Source organism: Styela clava, chromosome 2 (assembly GCF_964204865.1).
Source record: "Styela clava chromosome 2, kaStyClav1.hap1.2, whole genome shotgun sequence".
In the NCBI taxonomy this organism is placed as follows: domain Eukaryota; kingdom Metazoa; phylum Chordata; class Ascidiacea; order Stolidobranchia; family Styelidae; genus Styela; species Styela clava.
The window spans coordinates 26,314,132-26,332,515 of NC_135251.1; the positions used below are offsets into that span (position 1 = coordinate 26,314,132).

Below are 18,384 nucleotides of genomic sequence, written 5' to 3' on the forward strand. Positions count from 1 at the left end.
AAGTGTTTATTTCGATTTTCCAATACAACAAAACAATACATGGAAAAACAAACAAATGTACGGAAAATCAGGAAAATGGGGAAAATCTAAAAAAGATTCAAGACGTGCTGGTGCACGTGCCCACTTACCCCAAACAGCAAACAACACATTGAAATAAATTAAAAAAAGGAACACGGAAGATAATTCGGGCTCGGGCGTAAATACTTGGCTGAGGATGTGGCAAACAACACATTGAAGTAAATTGAAAAAAAAAGGAACACGAAAGATAATTCGGGCGTAAATACTTGGGTGTGGATGTGGAGTTTTATTAAGGAGTGTAATTTCTACTATATCTGTACATATAAAAAACGAGAATTGTAGAACATAAACAAACAAGCAGTGCGCAATACCGGTATGTGGTAATTGATTTGATTACAAACGCACTCAACTAATAGTCTACCGGACGATAAACAACAAGGATAAAAGCACCATAAAAGAAAACAAGAGAGCTACGCACAATATATATATGGACACGTTAGACCAGAGCGAATCAGTCCTTACCTTTGACGCTACCGGTACCCTCAAAAAAGTTCTGAATTTCCAGTAGCAAGAATTTTGCAGAATCAAAACGTACAGCCAGTCATGACACTGACTAAAATCAGTGTTCCCATGGATAAAAAATAATACAGCAAAATTTTAGACGAAATATCAAATTTCATAGAATTCACGCAAAATTTTGAAATAAATAAAAGTAATAGCCTTCTAGCAAAAAAAATAATCTTTAACCACTGAAAATTTCAAAGCAATTGGTCCAGTATTCGAAGAGAAAAGTGACTTTTTAAAAACGTGTCAAAGAACAAGAACAACAACAACAACAACATAATATTGAAACGATCGTTATGTCCACTACGTGTCCAACAACAACAAACGAAGTGAAATATGACAAGAGCATTGCCCTGGCGTTACAACTTCAGTTTTAATCAAAATTCATGTGCTTAGTGTAAGTAGTCTTTTTAAGGCAATCTACCTTCAAATATTCGTTACATTTGACTGTTCATGTTTTTCCCAGCTTCGACCAGTTTTCCATGATCTGATGCGAACTGATCCATATCGTATCAGTACTGTATCCGACAACATCGTTTTGACTTAAGTTTGTATGTATCTTCTCAGTAGGGTTTATATTCGTCTAATTTCCATGTTTTCGTCCAAATATTTCCTACCCCAGTATTCCACCGTTGATATTTTACGTCCGCACCCGACGGCGGTCTCAATGGAGGTTCAAATATGCTGGGTGTCGTTTACGTTGCAAATGTACGTGGGTTCTCTTCTCACTAATTACTAGACCAATTATTTTAAAATGTTTAGTGGTTAAAGATTGTGATTTTCGCTAGTTGGCTATTACTTTTATTTATTTCAAAAAATTTTGTTTCCTCGTGCGATGACGTCATCAAAATTAAAAAATTCGCACTTTGTGGCGATAGTCTGCTGTTATAGGTTGCATACCCGTAACCAATCGTTCGCCTGTTCGTACGCGGAAAGGCGTAGAGACATGACATCTTCGTACTCTGAGATTTTGAATAATCGTTCTGGTAATATTCCATCGCAGAGAGATGAAAGAGTTGGAAAGATACGAAGACCACATTGTTTACATATTCAATTTTCGAAAGACGAACAATTTGACGAAGGAATTAGAAATGCTGCTAAAAGCATTGTTTTAAAATGCTTGACGAAAACTCATATCAAAACAATTGCAGTGAGGCCATACAACGCTGTAGATATTACATGTAACTCAAGAGCTGCGGTATTACAGTTAGCAACGTTTTTAGAAGCTGAACCTCATACCATACTTAAATGGCATTTATATGAGCCGGAATTGATCAAATAAAGTTGCAGCTGTGCAGACCTGGTTTTCTTAAAACTGTAAAATGGTTAACGCTGGACGGTATCATACCCTAACAATTTGATTTAGAAATCAGGTTGAGAAATACAGAAATACCGTAACAGTCTCTGAGTCTGTCAATAGGAAAGAATCAATTTTCAAAATATTTTCCATCTGAATTTGTGTCTTGTTTTGTTATTCATACTAGGGTGCTACACATTAATAATTTATCCATACATTGCAATTAGGCTACTATAAGTGTTCATTCGATTGAATATGTGAATTTCGTACAATTTCAGTAATAATTCTGTAATCGGTCCATACTGCCATAGATGGTCGCTATTCAGTGACTGTGGAATTTATTATTCAAAATGTGGCATGAAGCTCGACGACAGGAAAAAAAAATAAGAAAATTTATAGTTGATCACAAAAAAAGATCTGAAAGAAGACATGAATACTATGAAAGAATAAAGCAAGATCCAACAAAATTTCTTCAGGTGTGCTTTCTACCATTGTGTTATATCTGCATATATTATATAAAACATTTTTTATCTTGGGTCAACACTGCTGCTCATTATTTAGCCAGTTAGATTATAATGTTGAAATTCTCAATTCAGGTTCATGGCCGCAAGGCGAAAATTCACTTGGATGGAACAGTTGCAGTGGAAGCAGACAATAATCATCATATGATGCCATGGCAGGGAGATAGCAGCAATATGATTGACAGGTGTCTATTTTGGCATTCTTCGACATCATTCAGTACATTATTATTCGTATTTCTTGTAGAAGCAAATTTCACTGAAACAGTAATTTAGGTCATCTAGATTTTTAAATCACATTAAATTTTTAATTTAATCGTTTTCATATAATTGCTGCCAATTACAGTTTATAAGAACTCTATGTTGCATATTAGATGGGGTGATAGACTGTTCAAGGTTTAATATTGTGCCATTATGAAATGTGTATAGTTATAATTTTTTTATATGATGCTTGGTCATGCCTTTCACTCCTAACAAGCCCTGTTCAAGCAGCCCCTGATATCTAATGATATGTAAGTAGGTACTATTATTAGGAGGGACCAGAATCTTTCTGGTTTGGCATTGCCGATACAATTTCTAACACCTTGAGTGAAGTAATCTGCAATGCAAATACATTTTGATCTATTTGTGACGCTGTTTTTTCTCTCTTTCCATTCAGATTTGATGTTCGTACACATTTAGATTATTATATACCTACAAAGAAGGAATCTGATGAATTGGTCACAGAAGAAGAAATAAAATGCAATTTTGAACGTTACAGGGTGTTAATTTGGAATGAATACAAGTGTGTAAAATTGTGATTATAGTAGTAGAAACAACAACCTGTGTACGGATTCAATATCTCTCACTGTTTCTGGCTGTTTGCTTTTCAAATCCTTCGTTTTTCTTTAGTGTTTTATGATATGTAAGTAGATGGTGGGCTCTGAATTAGCAAATGATGATCAATCGATCCAATATCATCATCATTCAGACAGAAAATTCATTTTTATAGCTCCTAATACAGGCAAGATATCAAGCTATGAATCATGTTTTTAGACGTGTTTCGGAGCATCAACATCTTCGACAAATTTATATTGAGGAACAGTTTCCCGAGATTGCTGCAGAACAGAAGCAAAGTGCTGAAGCACAGAAACAGATTTTGGCGCAGGGTCGAGCTACCATTGGATATAATTATGAAGTGGATAAGAACAACTCGAGTGATTCCATCTCGAAACGAAAAGCCGGAGATGGTGGGGTGATTAAGTAAATTTATTTTTGTTCCTAGTGCTCAAGTGGCCCTTGCAACTATTCACTGGTGATATTCCTACCTCTCATTGAGGCATGTGACTTTGATTTTAGCAAAAAAAACTGTAAGCATTCCACTGATAATGATCATCATCGCTCACATCTTCAAATTTAGTTTACAAAAGTCATGTTCAATATCAAATGACCCCTCAGCAATTGTTATTCCTATAATATTTGTGAAACCTACCTTTTGATTCTTGCTTGTAAATATTGGACAGTCAATCAATCTTTGGGGAAGCTATTACAAGCAACTAATAAATTGTATGTCCGACCAACGATATAGCATAAGGGCGATGACTGAATGTATTCAATAAGATCATTTGTTTTCAGTATAAATTCATATTCCTAGTTAAGAAAATTGCTTCCAGGCTGCCACCGTCCCACTAGAATTACGTTTGCTTTTTAAATATTTACTCAACAATATCATGTGGGTGAATCATCTAATATTGAGGAAATTTAAACATTGCTTGAATCTGGGAGAAGAACAATTGAAATGTAATTCCCATTCTCACATTAGCGCGGCATGTTATCAGTGGCAGAATGATCGAGAACTCAGTATATTGATTGTTAGGTTATGGGTTCGAGCCAGATAGCTTCTTTATATGTGAAATACATGCTTGAAACAAACTAAGTTAATTGTGTGGCGTGTCCAACTTGTTCCAATGCTTTGGTACAAAAGAGTTGGTCAAAGTGACACTGTAGTATACATTATATAAAAAATTCTCAAGAGGAAGATAATTTATTCTTGTGTGGCATTGAAAATACAGTGAAATGAAAGCAACATCCTAACCAATCTAACCAAGTTAGTTTTGCATTAAAATAGAATGTATTATTTACAGAAAAAATGGTTGATCGAATCATACAACCTGTGATTTTAATTTATTTCAGATCATTATAATGTCAAACAGTCATTTTGAACTACAAATATATATAGAATATAACTTGTAAAAAGGTTGTGCTCTTTTTCTACACTGGGATTTCAGTTTTTCATGTGCTAGAATTCTAGGTGGATAAATATTCTTCACCCTCAAGTTCTCAACATACTGTCTGAATTGTTTTATTTATTTGAAGTCATATTTATTCTAATAAAATCAGTAATGACAATTTTATGTCGTGGGTAAGCAAATGTACATAGTTTTATGACAACTTTATTATATTTTTTGGACACTGCAATATCCATTATGTAAAATTATGTTTATGGACTGACATTATTGAAAACCACTAAAGAAAATCCTTAATCACATCAACAAAGACTGCTCTCTAAAATGTTCTTGTGGCAGACATTGAGTTGTAGGTGCAGTTAATTCCTGCCAAAACCACCTTAGTTTATTTGTTGCCATCATCGGTGACGAATTATAGATCCCTCTCACTCACTCACATACATAAATAATTAACTTACTTCAATGTAGACATAAAGCCAATGTAATGGGGATAAAGTTGATCAGTTGTGTTCTATTAGTACCATGTTTTTTATTTATAGAAATGACCTTTTTACATTTTAATAGATGATGAAGAAGAAGAAGATGATGATAAGGATGATTTTGACATCACTGCAGAATTGGAAGAAATTCCACCACTTTCCGAGATTAGTATGGAAGCAATAACGGCTCTTGATGATATTGGTGTTAAAAGCTACAGTCTCCGGCGAGGAGGATTTGGTGATTGTTTACTAGATGATCAAGATTATATAGATAAAATTGGAGCAGCAAAAGCACTTGAAAGTGAGAAGCAAAAATTTTCCGGAAGAAAATCTAGGAGGGAACGCAAACTCCTAAAAGATGAAAGACTGAAGGTTTGTACTGTGTAAAAAATTGAATCTTCTGCTTTACTTTATGTAGATTAACTGCCATTACATTTTGATTCTTTAACTCTGCTTCATAATAACCTATATTTTATTGTTTTGAAATTTGGCTATCAGAATATATTCATTGTTTTGTAGGGAAGAAAAATAAGTGCATTGAGTTATGTGCAACAAGAATCTAGCAGTACAAGTAGTGAAAGTTCAGGTAAGACAACGTTCAAATTTTCTGTAAAAACAACTAAACTGAAAAATATTGCTGTAAATCATAACGGTCGGTCGGACGAAACGTTACAGAAATACATTTATGTTAGTGGGCAGCTGGACTCTAATTGGATAGAATAGTCATGTTTATTCCAGCTACAGCATCCCTGCAGTACACGGATACGGATTCCCTAGCATAAAGGCACAGAGGAAAGATAGGGAGTTAATCTTGCGCAACCCAACTCCAAGTCATCGCTGTGAACTTATAGTAATGATCAAAAGAAAACACTTCAAGTTGATATTGACTGCATTTTTGTATGCAGCTCAATGAGAATGCTTTCCCTTCCATTTTGTAACACAATTATTTTTATTAGAAGACGCCAGTTCATCTGAAAGTACGAATTCTAATTCATCTGATGAAGATGAAAAATCTAAAAGAAAATCTAAGGGTAATATTGAATACATCACTTCCTTTGGAGGAGAGCAGGGAAAGTATGATATTTTTAGTTCATTACTCTTTCAACTGATCCAACAATGATATTTAAAACCATAAAGTTTATGAAGCCGGATATTTAGCATTTATTTTAAATCAAATTTTCCCAGACTGGGAGGCATTTTGTGGTTCTTGGGGAAGAAATATTACTTTGTTTTTCATTTAATATGGTTTAGTTATTTATTAGGGTTATTGTAATACATATTTTTGCATGAATTTTGAACTATTCAAACTGAGAAAATGACAGAGTGCACCTTGCACATAGTTTTTATGAAAGTGAGAGTGGTATTAAGAGTTGCAAAATGGGCAAAGGGAGGTATTCTTCGGGAACGACTGTTTTAGATAGTTATGATAGATTACAAAAATATTCTGAATTCATGACTAGAAGATTTGTTTAATTCCATTTTTATTTCTGCGCATACATATATTATTTGAAATATGTGTGCTTCGCAAATTTCCACATATTTAGGTGATTTTAGTAGTATTTTTTTACCAAATAATATTTCATCATTGTTTTTCAGAAACTGTCCCAAAAGTAACAACAGCATCACGAAGGAGCCAAAGAAAAGTAAGGCTGACACAAGGAGTAGAAAATACAGAAGAAGATCTCATTCACATTCTCCGGAACGCAATAGATCAAGATCTCGATCAAGGTCACCAAGATATAGAAAGTAAGTTTTCACAACAAATATGAACTGCTAGAGTGCTACTACTTTATTTATTTTGAAAATTTTGTGAGCTCTATGGGATTCGCTTGGAATTTTTCGATGATGACTCCCACAAAATTGAAAGTCTGCCGTGTGATAACATATACCTAATTTTTTGACAAAAAAGACGACTGGTGGTACTGTAAAAGATTTGATACGACTTCTTTATAGCCTTCATGTCCTTATATTTGAGCATTGCTCTCTTATACTACTTACCGTAATATACTTCTTCAATATAGAAACTACCGGTAATATTTTCTAAAATGAAAATTGATTTTTTAGGCTTTGCTTGAACTGGCAGTTGCTATATTTGTGTGATAATATGAAATCTTGACAAATCAACCTGTTATGCAATTGAGTTTTGTGTAATTAAAAGAAAATTACTATAAAGTATTACCTGGATGGTACTCGCCTTGCACTGGTTTCATTTAATCATAATTTTCAAGAGGTCTATTTTAAAAATACTTGCCTCGGCTCACATGCAATCAGTGTGACTTGATTTCATTTTCATCAAAATTGAAATATTCTTATTTGAACATGTACATGGGAATTTTTTCATCTCAACACCCATTTCATCACAGATCTTCGAGTCGGTCACGTAGATCTCGTTCTAGATCATATGAAAGGAGGAGATCAAGATCACGATCAAGAGATAGGACGTCAAGATCGAGGCAACAAAAAAGGTTTGTCATCTTTGCATGTCCATGATAGTTATCAGTAGTCAGAATAGGGAAAACTTTTGTATGTTTGATTCTTGCATGGTGATGAGTGCAGACTACAAATGAAACATTGCCTGGTTGGCTACATGTGCTTACATATTTGACAAAATCCATTTTTAATAAAACTTTTGAAGCAACAATAATTCTCGGTTATTATTTGAATATGTTGTCCTTGTGTGTTGTACAGTGATTTATATTTCCATTGATTTTCATAAGTTTTTTTGTTAAGGTCCAATTATTCCTCTGTTGCGAATATAAGCTCAACTTCACAAAGTAGCGAAAATATTTTGAAAAGCTTGTCAAAAACGAAAACAGCTGAGGAAAAAGCAGCTGCTTTGCAGAAATTAACTCCGCAACAAAAACTTAAAATTAGAATGCAAAGAGCTTTGAACAAACAGGTAATTATTATATTCAATGCAGCCATTTTAATCATTTACACTTGAGCAAAATTGATACTGAATTATGGATTCTAATAACATACACTTATTGTCATATCTGTTATTGAATATGTAGAGTAATATTGCTGCTACACAACACTTATTACACTTGCACTCAAAAACCTAAAAATTTATGGAAATTTTTATTTTTGCCAGAAGATTGCCTGTGAATAATTGTTTTTTATCAATATTTTACATTAATATTCATGGTTCACCCTCAACTTCGTTTTATGCATAATTCACTCCATTAGGACAAAAAATACTACAAATGACGTTGGAAATACCACTATTCCATTTTCTAATATTTCCACATCCTGCCAAGCTTATATTCCCAATATCTCATTCAATATTATAATGGATTTGCATTATCTGTTCAGTTAAAAGTGGACCGCAATGCTGACAATGAAAAGCGAATAATTAAACAACAAGAAGTGATGGAGAGAGATGATGATATCCGAGAAATGTCAAGAAAAATGAGACAGCGGGCTGGTGAAAGGTGCCTTCGCACACATAAATGATTAGGGCTGGGCATTTTCGAATATCTGATCATTTCAGAATTGAATCATATATTTTTTTCGAAGCGAATCTTGAATATTTGGAATATATTCATATGTATGTGGCTTTTTGATTATGATGATCCTCCAAGCACTTAAATTACTGAAAACATAGAATTCGTCCTTCAGACAGTTTGCTGAGCGTTCACACACAACAAGAAACATGTTTCATCAATACCTCACAAGAAATAAAAGAGTCACATGTCAAAAAACAATATGGCGGCGGTTTGAAATGCCCAGCATAACTATTCGATTCGAAATGCCCAGCCCTATATGATTATGTTTCTTTCATTCATTCAGTTCTAAGCATTGTTAAGTTTTGTACTGTATGGTTTTGAAATGGCTTAATTGCAGCACAATCATTATTTTGCTTAGTTGTAATAACTTTGTACTTACCGGTACATACTACCAAAATAGCTGTAATTTTAAACAGCTTTATGTATGAGAGAGAGATTTATTTCGTCAACCAGAAAAAAACAGTCATAATAATAAATAAATAATGGCTATCGGTATAGACTGGAAGGAGTGATACGACCATGCGGTCAGGTACTTGTATTACTTTGTTTTTCATTATGTAAGTTTACCTTTTTGGTTATTTCAGACGTGAATATACGGACTCACCTTACCACTGACTCGATGCTTTTATTGGCCATGTCAAGAATTATCAGCGAAATTGAGGAGCATGCATACTTTAATGTTTGCTATCACTCAGAAACGCAATGGAGTAGACCATAAACTGCTTTTGGATCTGAAATGGTTTCAAGATATGACAATCGAATTCAATTTTCCCCTACAGTATGTGCAGTTATTTTTATCTCCAAGCAAGTTTGTGCGCTGTCAACTGGAACCAAATATTGATGGAGAAGTTAAAATGCATACAAGAATGGGGATTTGCTGACACCATATAGATGAGTAGTCGATACTGGGTTAACTGATTTGAGCCCTCCAAGTCAGAAAAACGATTTTAGACTGCAAAATCTGAGGTTTCCTTTGGCAGGAAATTTCATAGAGAAACCATTGGTGCAACTCGAATTTTATTGCAATAATTTGGTCAGAAAAAACGTAGTCCTTCGAATTCTAGTTATTGGAAATTTTCAAATCGTTTTGTATGTGCCTACTTCGTAGTTGTGTACAAAGTTACACTTATATTGTCTCTTGATTATTCACCTTCATAAGTTATGATTGTTATAAAGATAAAGATTAAAATAGCAATGCCTTCTGTAGCAAATATTGAACAAGTTTTATTCTGTTTTTAGTTACTCAAGTTGATAGCCCAATAATCCTCTGTGGAGGAGACCATTTCGATGGTGATAGTGGACTGGTGCCTTATGTCATCATTGCTAGGGGATAGATTTGGTAGACTGATTGAGCAATTTTGTGCATTATTGCCTGCGGTATTGAAATTCTGTAGTTTTGTTGTGGTTATGTTATACTTCTGATGTCAGATACATTGTTCAAACAGTTTGATTTAATACATGTTTATTGAGAGATTCGTAAATGGTACAATTTGAAATACTGTATTATGGCAAGCAAAAATAGTTAGCAGTCTCTGACAAACTGGCTTCAGAAACCGATAATAGGGTTAGCCATTTAGATGGTTACGAATAATTAATTCTTGGATTCATAATATCATCAATTGACTTACTCCAGGAGATGCAACAATTAACTCTTGTATAATGGTTATTTGTATTTCATATACTGTATAGCGGTCGATCAAAAGTGTATCACTGTAATAGTCTGCAGCAACAAATGCGAACACTGATATAAGCAAATCCATATTTTCAGGATATTGTGCCGAACGTCTCGAATTTACAATGTGCCCCACCGGTAGTCAAAAGTCGTAGTCAATCGTGATTCGCATTTAGCAACAGCAGCGGCAGAGAAATGCTAAATTATTTATGTCATTAGTTGATGCACACTGTAAATTCTTTTAGTGGCCCGGTGTAGGCTACATGTTAATCAAGTCATCGATCTAGTCACACTGGAATGATTTTGGCGTTTAGAAGGCCGTTAATCACTGTTCTCGAGTGGGAAAGCGTTCATCCCGGCAATGGGAATTTTTTCAAGTGGCATTGAGAGTGGGGGCAGAGCCTCCGTCCCCGCAGTGGTGAAAAAACGTTTGAAACGCCACGCCCACTTGTTACCTAATCCTAAAAAGTCGCTTTTCTCTTTAATTACTGGACCAATTGCTCTGAAATTTTCAGTGCTTGAAGATAACAATTTTCTTTAAAAGGCTTTTACTTTCATTTACTTCAAACGTGTCTATATATTGGAGTATAGCTCTCTTGTAATTTAATTGCAGTAATAAAAAATTAGTGTACAGATAGCTGTGACAACTAGGCTTTACCGGTACATTTAAAAAACATATTCTTGTATGTGATGAATCATAATGATGGTTCGAGACACATACCCCATTTCACAGGCGCCAACTAGCAAAAGCACTCTTAAAATAGCCCCGGAAATTTTGCAAGGGTAAAGTATATTAACGACTAACTGGTCTGAGCGGATGCGAAAAGAGACCACTGTTATGTCACTTTGCATTTTGAGTATATGAAGTATTTTTCGGGGGTCAAGGGTCGGGGAAAGGTCCATATGTCTGTGAACTCATCATCAAGTTAATTATGACGTTTGCGCATAATTGGTATCAATTTTGGTGAAGTCAAAGTTGTTCATTTTGTGAATTAGAGACTTCTGCTCGTGATCTAACTCCTAACACACCAACAAGCAAAAAATTCCGATAATCAAGTATCCGAAATTTCACAAACATAAAGTAAAGAACAGAGTACTTTCGGGTCAAGGGTCACAAAAAAATAAAAATTTTCTGATCTAAAGCGCAACGTATATTATGGTATCGACCTGATGCAAAAGGCTTTGTTTAGACCGCAAGCGTGATCCTACCCGTGAGGTTATTGCTAGATTTCGCTAACGGGTCGACGACGTTTGTTCGATATTCTAGAGAGAGATGACCAACAAACGTATCCAAGTTCCAGAGCCAGATCAGTCTAAAAAAGATGAACCAGACCAGCATGTTATGAACCAAGTTGCTGAATTGAATGCTTCGGGTAGTGACACCGATGATGAGGCCTATGATATGGATGTTCATGGGTTAGTAAAGAAAATATTATGGTGCTGGTATCGGTACGGTTTAAAATCTCTATGTTAATCAAAGTTGACCAATTCCCTATGCACATTGTTTTGTTGCAGAATGTTTACTTGTTTGATTTCCATTTAAGTCATTTACTGTTAAATCAATACTGCAATACATCTTTACCAAATTGTTATATTTATATTAGCTCCACCTGACAACGAACATAAAATAAAAATGATTTTTTAAACTATTACTAAAGACAGAAAGACGCTTGCTCAAAAGTTGTAGAAAATAGATTCATGCTGCTAATTTCACCAGTTGTTCCCTTCATACATTACTTATTACGGTAACTGTAAAGCAAGCAAATATATATGGGCCATTTTTCAGCTCTAGTGTATATTTAAAATGCTTAAGAATAGATCTCCACATTCACAATAGGCCTTGAAGCTACATTTTTTGGATCGAGAGTGTTATTTTAATTGTCAACTTTGACCTGTGTATATGTACATGTTCGTTTTACAGGTACCTGCCACTAACATTATCTGAAAATGATGCTGGAATATCAGAGTTTCATGCAGAACCAATGGATTCTTCAGATGATGAAATGGCTGAAGAAAATGACGAGGTGTCTCACCAGGAAAAAAGAGAATTAACAGTTAATACTGGTAATTTTTGTATAAGTGTTTTATAAACACTTACCATTTCCATCAGGTTCAAAAACACCCAAATATTTTTCAGATCTTGTCCTTGATGCAATGAAAAGTATTTCACTTCCACAAAGCAGCATTCCATCTTGGGCAGATGAACTTTCAGAAAATGATTGGAACAGCATGATTCAAAGGACTATTACTGGAGAAAAAAAACCTGTGCAGCAAAGTCTGAGCCAGAGTTGTGCTGTCACAACAGACAAAGGAGAATCAACTTGACAGCCTGCTTTGTACCAAACAATATTGGTGCAATATCAGTGATCCATTTGAAACCGTCAGATTTGCCCCATTCAGTATAACATATTTTTGAAAAAATATTTTAATGGTGAAAACGAATCGCACATGGTTGTGAAAAATAATTGTGCCAAAGAAAATAAAAACTACAGTGAAATGAAAAAAAAACATCAAGAAGAATACAGTGTGAGAAAATATCCTGTACATATATGAAAAAATTGGCAAGACTGCATTAAGATCCTATCTTTTTATATTTTGCTGTTTTGAGACTTTCAATTTTCTTAAAAGCGATTATGCAATGTAAATTCCTCCCTTTCTTTTTGGTCTTCCTTTCTTGTACTCCACGATGTGTTTGACGAATATCAAAGTAGTATGGGGACTCTGAGTGCAGATCTTGAAGTATATCACACCATCTAAACAAAATGGTTATGGGTATACATAAAACACTGCCGTGATGAAGGTTATGGAATGAATATAAAAGCAGCACCTACTTTTTACAATGAATAGGTGGGTGACATCTACTTGGCTCTCCAATGAAAAACCAAGTTGTGCATGGGGTTGTACATGTCAAAGCTTCTGTGGAGTCTCTTTCAGGAATACTGGTGAAAGCATGAGTGGGGAGATATGCTTCTGTTGGATTCTGCAAATATTAAAATAATCACAAAAAACTTGCTATAACTTCGTAGTGAACAACAGACATACCAGTGGTGTATCCTCGTATCCAATCGGACAGAAGTAGTGATTCAAACAATGGTATATAAATCCCATTTTTTCATCTACAAGACCATTTTTCAATTGTGTAATTGCACTTTCATCAGTCATTGTTCGTGTCTGCAAGCGGCCTGATATAAGAAGATATTGGTCCAGCTTATGAGAATAACCTGTTTTTTTCATCATGGATTTTCATATTTTATCAAGTAATAGCTTGATGCTGCGTTTTTTATTATCTAACATTGGTTATTCGGTATGAAGTCGCCTTGTAATAGACTTTTAAAAAACAAGTTATGAATGGTATCATATCATTGCAGCAATATGTCAAATCTTATACAAAGGTAATTAATATATGGTTTACTCAAATACAATTGCGAGAGTGTTTTTTAGTTCGCATTTCATATATATTGAGATATTTTATTTGGAAATGAGTGTCTGTATCCAACTAACTGATTGTACCTTTCGGTTTGTAGAGATAATATGCTCGTCCATGAACACCATAGCGTTCATTCAATCGTCTGAACCATCTCATCAACGTAGCATTTCCAGTAAATGGGCCAAAACGTATTTCTTCGAAAGGTGGTTTAAAACCCAAGCAATGCAGAGCCGCTTCCTGATATTACATCAAATTTTGTTATACATTGTGAATTAATTACTCACATGTTACATCTAACTGAAAGCCCTATAACAAAATCCACAGTACATTACTGTTGCGATTAGTTTGATCACATTATATTTGATTTGCAAATTGCTCGCACAATCATATCTTGATTAGATAATTCACATACACACTTTATGTGTCAGTCTGAGAAGTTTTCCAACAAAAGTGTGTAACAGCATTAAGAGTTTAGTGCAGTGGTTTCCGACTGTTCTCGATATATTTAATGACGTTTATACACCGTTTTGCTATAGACTTTCAAGTCTGAGACATGAAATGTGTATGTGAATTATCCATTTGATATCTGACTGAGCGAGCAAACTAATCCTGACTGTTGAAAATTTAATAAAGGCTATCAGTTAGTTGGAACATGTGAAACTGCTATTTTGATGTTTGCTAAGTTGGGAAAAGCTGGTGTAGTTAATCATGTAACTTTTTTAGCTAGTGAACATATATTACCATTACCATACTTGAGTAATCGGAGGCAATGTTCCTGTTCCTAAGTTGCTGTAAAGATAATTCCAGACTGAGACAACCGAAGAAAGACCACAAGATTTCTTATACTGGGGCCTTGAAATGCAGTGCCATCTTCTTAAGTCAAGAACTTTCCTCTCAGCAAGAATTTCGTTCGTCAACCCGGACAAGTCAGGGCCTTGGGATCTGAAATATAATTACGGTTTTAGAATTGTTGCTAATACAGAAGTTAATTATTAAACCTAAAATCTTTATTATACTTTTCTTGACTTTCCCTTGCAGATCTCCTAAATTTAGTCTTTGAACTCTTCTGAGCAGACTTTTTCAGATCACTGCCTACATCAATTTCCCATGCTGTTGAACTCAAACAAGGATCACCACCTGCAGGATTAGAAAGTATGGTGCTAAAATTATCCGTGGTACATGGCTGGCTGGTTACAACAGTACTGTCATGTGTCTGCAAACTTTTTAAATTTCTAGCAGATTTAACAAAAATTTTCCCCTTCACACCTAAGGTTAATGGCTCGCTGTCTGATTCTTCTGAACTTGACGACACTGATGTTTCTTCCATCACGGATCCTTCAATTACAGAATGTGTTTGTTCGGGTAGTAGAAAACCATTTTTCTTTTTCGACATATCATTATAATGGTATTTTGTTGGTGTTTTCAGTTTCACGGATTTCAAGCTTTCGGATATAAATGTGGAGGACTGCCCCAAACTATGTTGTGATTTGCTCACTATGGTATTGTGGTTTGCATCATCTTCAAAACAACTCTCGTACTCTGAATCACTTTCATCAACAGGGGTGTGGTTAGTGCGGTTTATGTCAGGCAAAGCATCACCAATCTTTGGTCTCAAAATACTTAGTAAAGAGCCCATTTTACATTTCGGTACTCTTGTATATTTATTAAGAAAAAATATCAAACTGTTCAAGACATCTGGAATATATTGAAAATTTGAATTAGTTTTACCGTTGCTAAGGACAGAAGGAGTAAAAATGATACGTTAAAAATTTTTCCTATTAAAACTATGTCTGTACCTGGATGTTTTGTAGTATTTCTACCATCACAGAATACTTTTTTGCCACCAAACAGCCCTACATAAGTTTAAATCAGTAGTGTAGCACAATGTCTAAATGTATGCTTGAATTAGATTTGTCAGTATACAGATATACTAGACATGAATGACAGAATGCTGATAGTCAGATGCTTCTGCACAATTAATTTGTTTGAGAATGAATTATATCTGGATACAAGAGCTTTTTGGTACCGTGCCATTTGTATTTGCAGTCTTGTGTGTCTCTCCATGACCAGACTGCCAGATGACTGAACCAGGTGCTCGTACAACCAGCTCAACCATTGTCATGGAAAGGGGCTGCTATGGTTGGACTTACTAAGGCCACAACCGTACGGATGCGTCCAGACTGCAAGATGACAAAGTCTTCTTTCAGTCTTAGCTGTTAGATTTACAAGTTTTATTGCTAATTAGACCTGAAATGCTGTTTCTTGTCTGAATGCGCATAGAATCGGTTTGGAATTCAAACAATACTGTAAGGTGTAAAACGCGGGCACATATTACTCTATAATTCAAGTCTTACATCTGTAGGTGACCGTACATTTGAACCCATGCGTATATCCACGGGTTCAATCTATATGCGGAATGCGGGTGCTAAAACCCATGGGTTAGGGTTAGTATGGGTTTAACTATCCGTGAAACGAAAAAAATTCCATAGGTGCAATAGCATACAGGTGCAATTGTCATGGGTTCAAATGTACGTGGGTTCAAATGCATTGGAACCACATCTGTACAATGTTCTCAAAACCAAAATATCAGACACCGGTAAGCAAGGTAAGGTACTAAAGCTAACCCGTTAACCACCTTCGCTTGATGAGTTGACCATATCGAGTTGGCCGCCGTGACTTGTAGCCCTCACCCTATTATACGCGATGGTGCTGAGAAGTTCGAGTGAGTGATAGTCGTGCTCGTGTATAAATTAATGAATATTTATCAAAACTGCTTCATAATTAACTTTAAATATATAAAATGTGCTTCTGAATAATATTGATACTCTCTACGGGGCGAGGCTAACTCGACAGCATTACAGCGGCTCCTGTAATCGGGTATGGTAGGTACCGGGGGTAGTTAAAAAATGGCTATGTCCCATATGTCCGCTATGTCCCTACTAAAATGGCTATGTCCGCTATGTCCCTACTAAAATGGCTATGTCCCATCTAAAATTGCGTCTCCGATATTTTCCTACTAAAATGACTATGTCCGATATGTCCCTACTAAAATGACTATGTCCGCTATGTCCCTACTGAAATGGCTATGTCCGCTATATCCCTACTAAAATGACTATGTCCGCTATGTCCCTACTAAAATGACTATGTCCGCTATGTCCCTACTGAAATGGCTATGTCCGCTATATCCCTACTAAAATGGCTATGTCCCCACTAAAATGGCTATGTCCCATCTAAAATTGCGACTCCGATATTTTCCTACTAAAATGACTATGTCCGCTATGTCCCTACTAAAATGGCTATGTCCCATCTAAAATTGCGACTCCGATATTTTCCTACTAAAATGACTATGTCCGCTATGTCCCTACTAAAATGGCTATGTCCCATCTAAGATTGCGACTCCGATATTTCCCTACTAAAATGACTATGTCCGCTATGTCCCTACTAAAATGGCTATGTCCGCTATTTTCCTACTAAAATGGCTATGTCCGCTATGTCCCTACTAAAATGGCTATGTCCCATCTAAAATTGCGACTCCGATATTTTCCTACTAAAATGACTATGTCCGCTATGTCCCTACTAAAATGGCTATGTCCCATCTAAAATTGCGACTCCGATATTTTCCTACTAAAATGACTATGTCTCTACTAAAATGGCTATGTCCCATCTAAGATTGCGTCTCCGATATTTTCCTACTAAAATGACTATGTCCGCTATGTTCCTACTAAAATGACTATGTCCCTACTGAAATGGCTATGTCCGCTATATCCCTACTAAAATGGCTATGTCCGCTATGTCCCTACTAAAATGACTATGTCCGCTATGTCCCTACTGAAATGGCTATGTCCGCTATATCCCTACTAAAATGGCTATGTCCGCTATGTCCCTACTAAAATGACTATGTCCGCTATGTCCCTACTGAAATGGCTATGTCCGCTATATCCCTACTAAAATGGCTATGTCCGCTATGTCCCTACTAAAATGGCTATGTCCCATCTAAAATTGCGACTCCGATATTTTCCTACTAAAATGACTATGTCCGCTATGTCCCTACTAAAATGGCTATGTCCCATCTAAAATTGCGACTCCGATATTTTCCTACTAAAATGACTATGTCCGCTATGTCCCTACTAAAATGGCTATGTCCGCTATGTCCCTACTAAAATGGCTATGTCCCATCTAAAATTGCGACTCCGATATTTCCCTACTAAAATGACTATGTCCGCTATGTCCCTACTAAAATGGCTATGTCCGCTATTTTCCTACTAAAATGACTATGTCCGCTATGTCCCTACTAAAATGGCTATGTTCCATCTAAAATTGCGACTCCGATATTTTCCTACTAAAATGACTATGTCCGCTATGTCCCTACTAAAATGACTATGTCCCTACTAAAATGGCTATGTCCCATCTAAAATTGCGACTCCGATATTTTCCTACTAAAATGACTATGTCCCTACTAAAATGGCTATGTCCCATCTAAAATTGCGTCTCCGATATTTTCTACTAAAATGACTATGTCCCTACTAAAATGGCTATGTCCCATCTAAAATTGCGACTCCGATATTTTCCTACTAAAATGACTATGTCCGCTATGTCCCTACTAAAATGACTATGTCCGCTATGTTCCTACTAAAATGGCTATGTCCCATCTAAAATTGCGACTCCTATATTTTCC

The 18,384-nt window shown here is 35.5% G+C and overlaps 3 protein-coding genes across 6 annotated transcripts; 2 read left to right on the plus strand and 1 right to left on the minus strand.

Moving 5' to 3' along the window:
- The first annotated feature begins 840 nt into the window (after positions 1-840).
- Positions 841-9,642, plus strand: LOC120336260 (CLK4-associating serine/arginine rich protein-like). Of its 3 annotated transcripts, none has more exons than XM_078109996.1 (13): positions 841-979; positions 1,586-2,355; positions 2,476-2,585; positions 3,056-3,181; positions 3,433-3,626; positions 5,187-5,473; positions 5,621-5,687; positions 6,058-6,175; positions 6,698-6,847; positions 7,465-7,566; positions 7,832-8,000; positions 8,417-8,535; positions 9,195-9,642. In XM_078109996.1, the coding sequence occupies exons 2-13, from the start codon at positions 2,230-2,232 to the stop codon at positions 9,223-9,225; spliced, it is 1,599 nt and encodes a 532-aa protein (XP_077966122.1). In that variant the 5' UTR covers positions 841-979; positions 1,586-2,229; the 3' UTR covers positions 9,226-9,642. The 3 variants fall into 3 exon arrangements, with proteins under 3 accessions (XP_077966122.1, XP_077966123.1, XP_039259827.2); XM_078109997.1 differs by lacking the exon at positions 841-979 and adding an exon at positions 1,051-1,290; XM_039403893.2 differs by lacking the exon at positions 841-979 and having other exon boundaries at positions 1,330-2,355; positions 6,061-6,175.
- Positions 9,643-11,423: 1,781 nt separating this feature from the next.
- On the plus strand, positions 11,424-13,722 carry LOC120336256 (uncharacterized). Its single transcript, XM_039403887.2, has 3 exons — positions 11,424-11,698; positions 12,204-12,346; positions 12,420-13,722. Exons 1-3 carry the CDS (start codon positions 11,556-11,558, stop codon positions 12,605-12,607), a joined length of 474 nt encoding a protein of 157 aa, XP_039259821.2. The 5' UTR covers positions 11,424-11,555; the 3' UTR covers positions 12,608-13,722.
- Positions 12,706-15,559, minus strand: LOC120336255 (basic immunoglobulin-like variable motif-containing protein). 2 transcript variants are annotated; one of them, XM_039403886.2, is made up of 7 exons: positions 14,976-15,554; positions 14,726-14,846; positions 14,462-14,651; positions 13,793-13,946; positions 13,325-13,464; positions 13,114-13,262; positions 12,706-13,035 (listed from the first exon to the last, which is right to left on the minus strand). In XM_039403886.2, the coding sequence occupies exons 1-7, from the start codon at positions 15,343-15,345 to the stop codon at positions 12,855-12,857; spliced, it is 1,305 nt and encodes a 434-aa protein (XP_039259820.2). In that variant the 5' UTR covers positions 15,346-15,554; the 3' UTR covers positions 12,706-12,854. The 2 variants fall into 2 exon arrangements, with proteins under 2 accessions (XP_039259820.2, XP_039259819.2); XM_039403885.2 differs by having other exon boundaries at positions 14,726-15,559.
- Between the last annotated feature and the right edge of the window lie 2,825 nt (positions 15,560-18,384).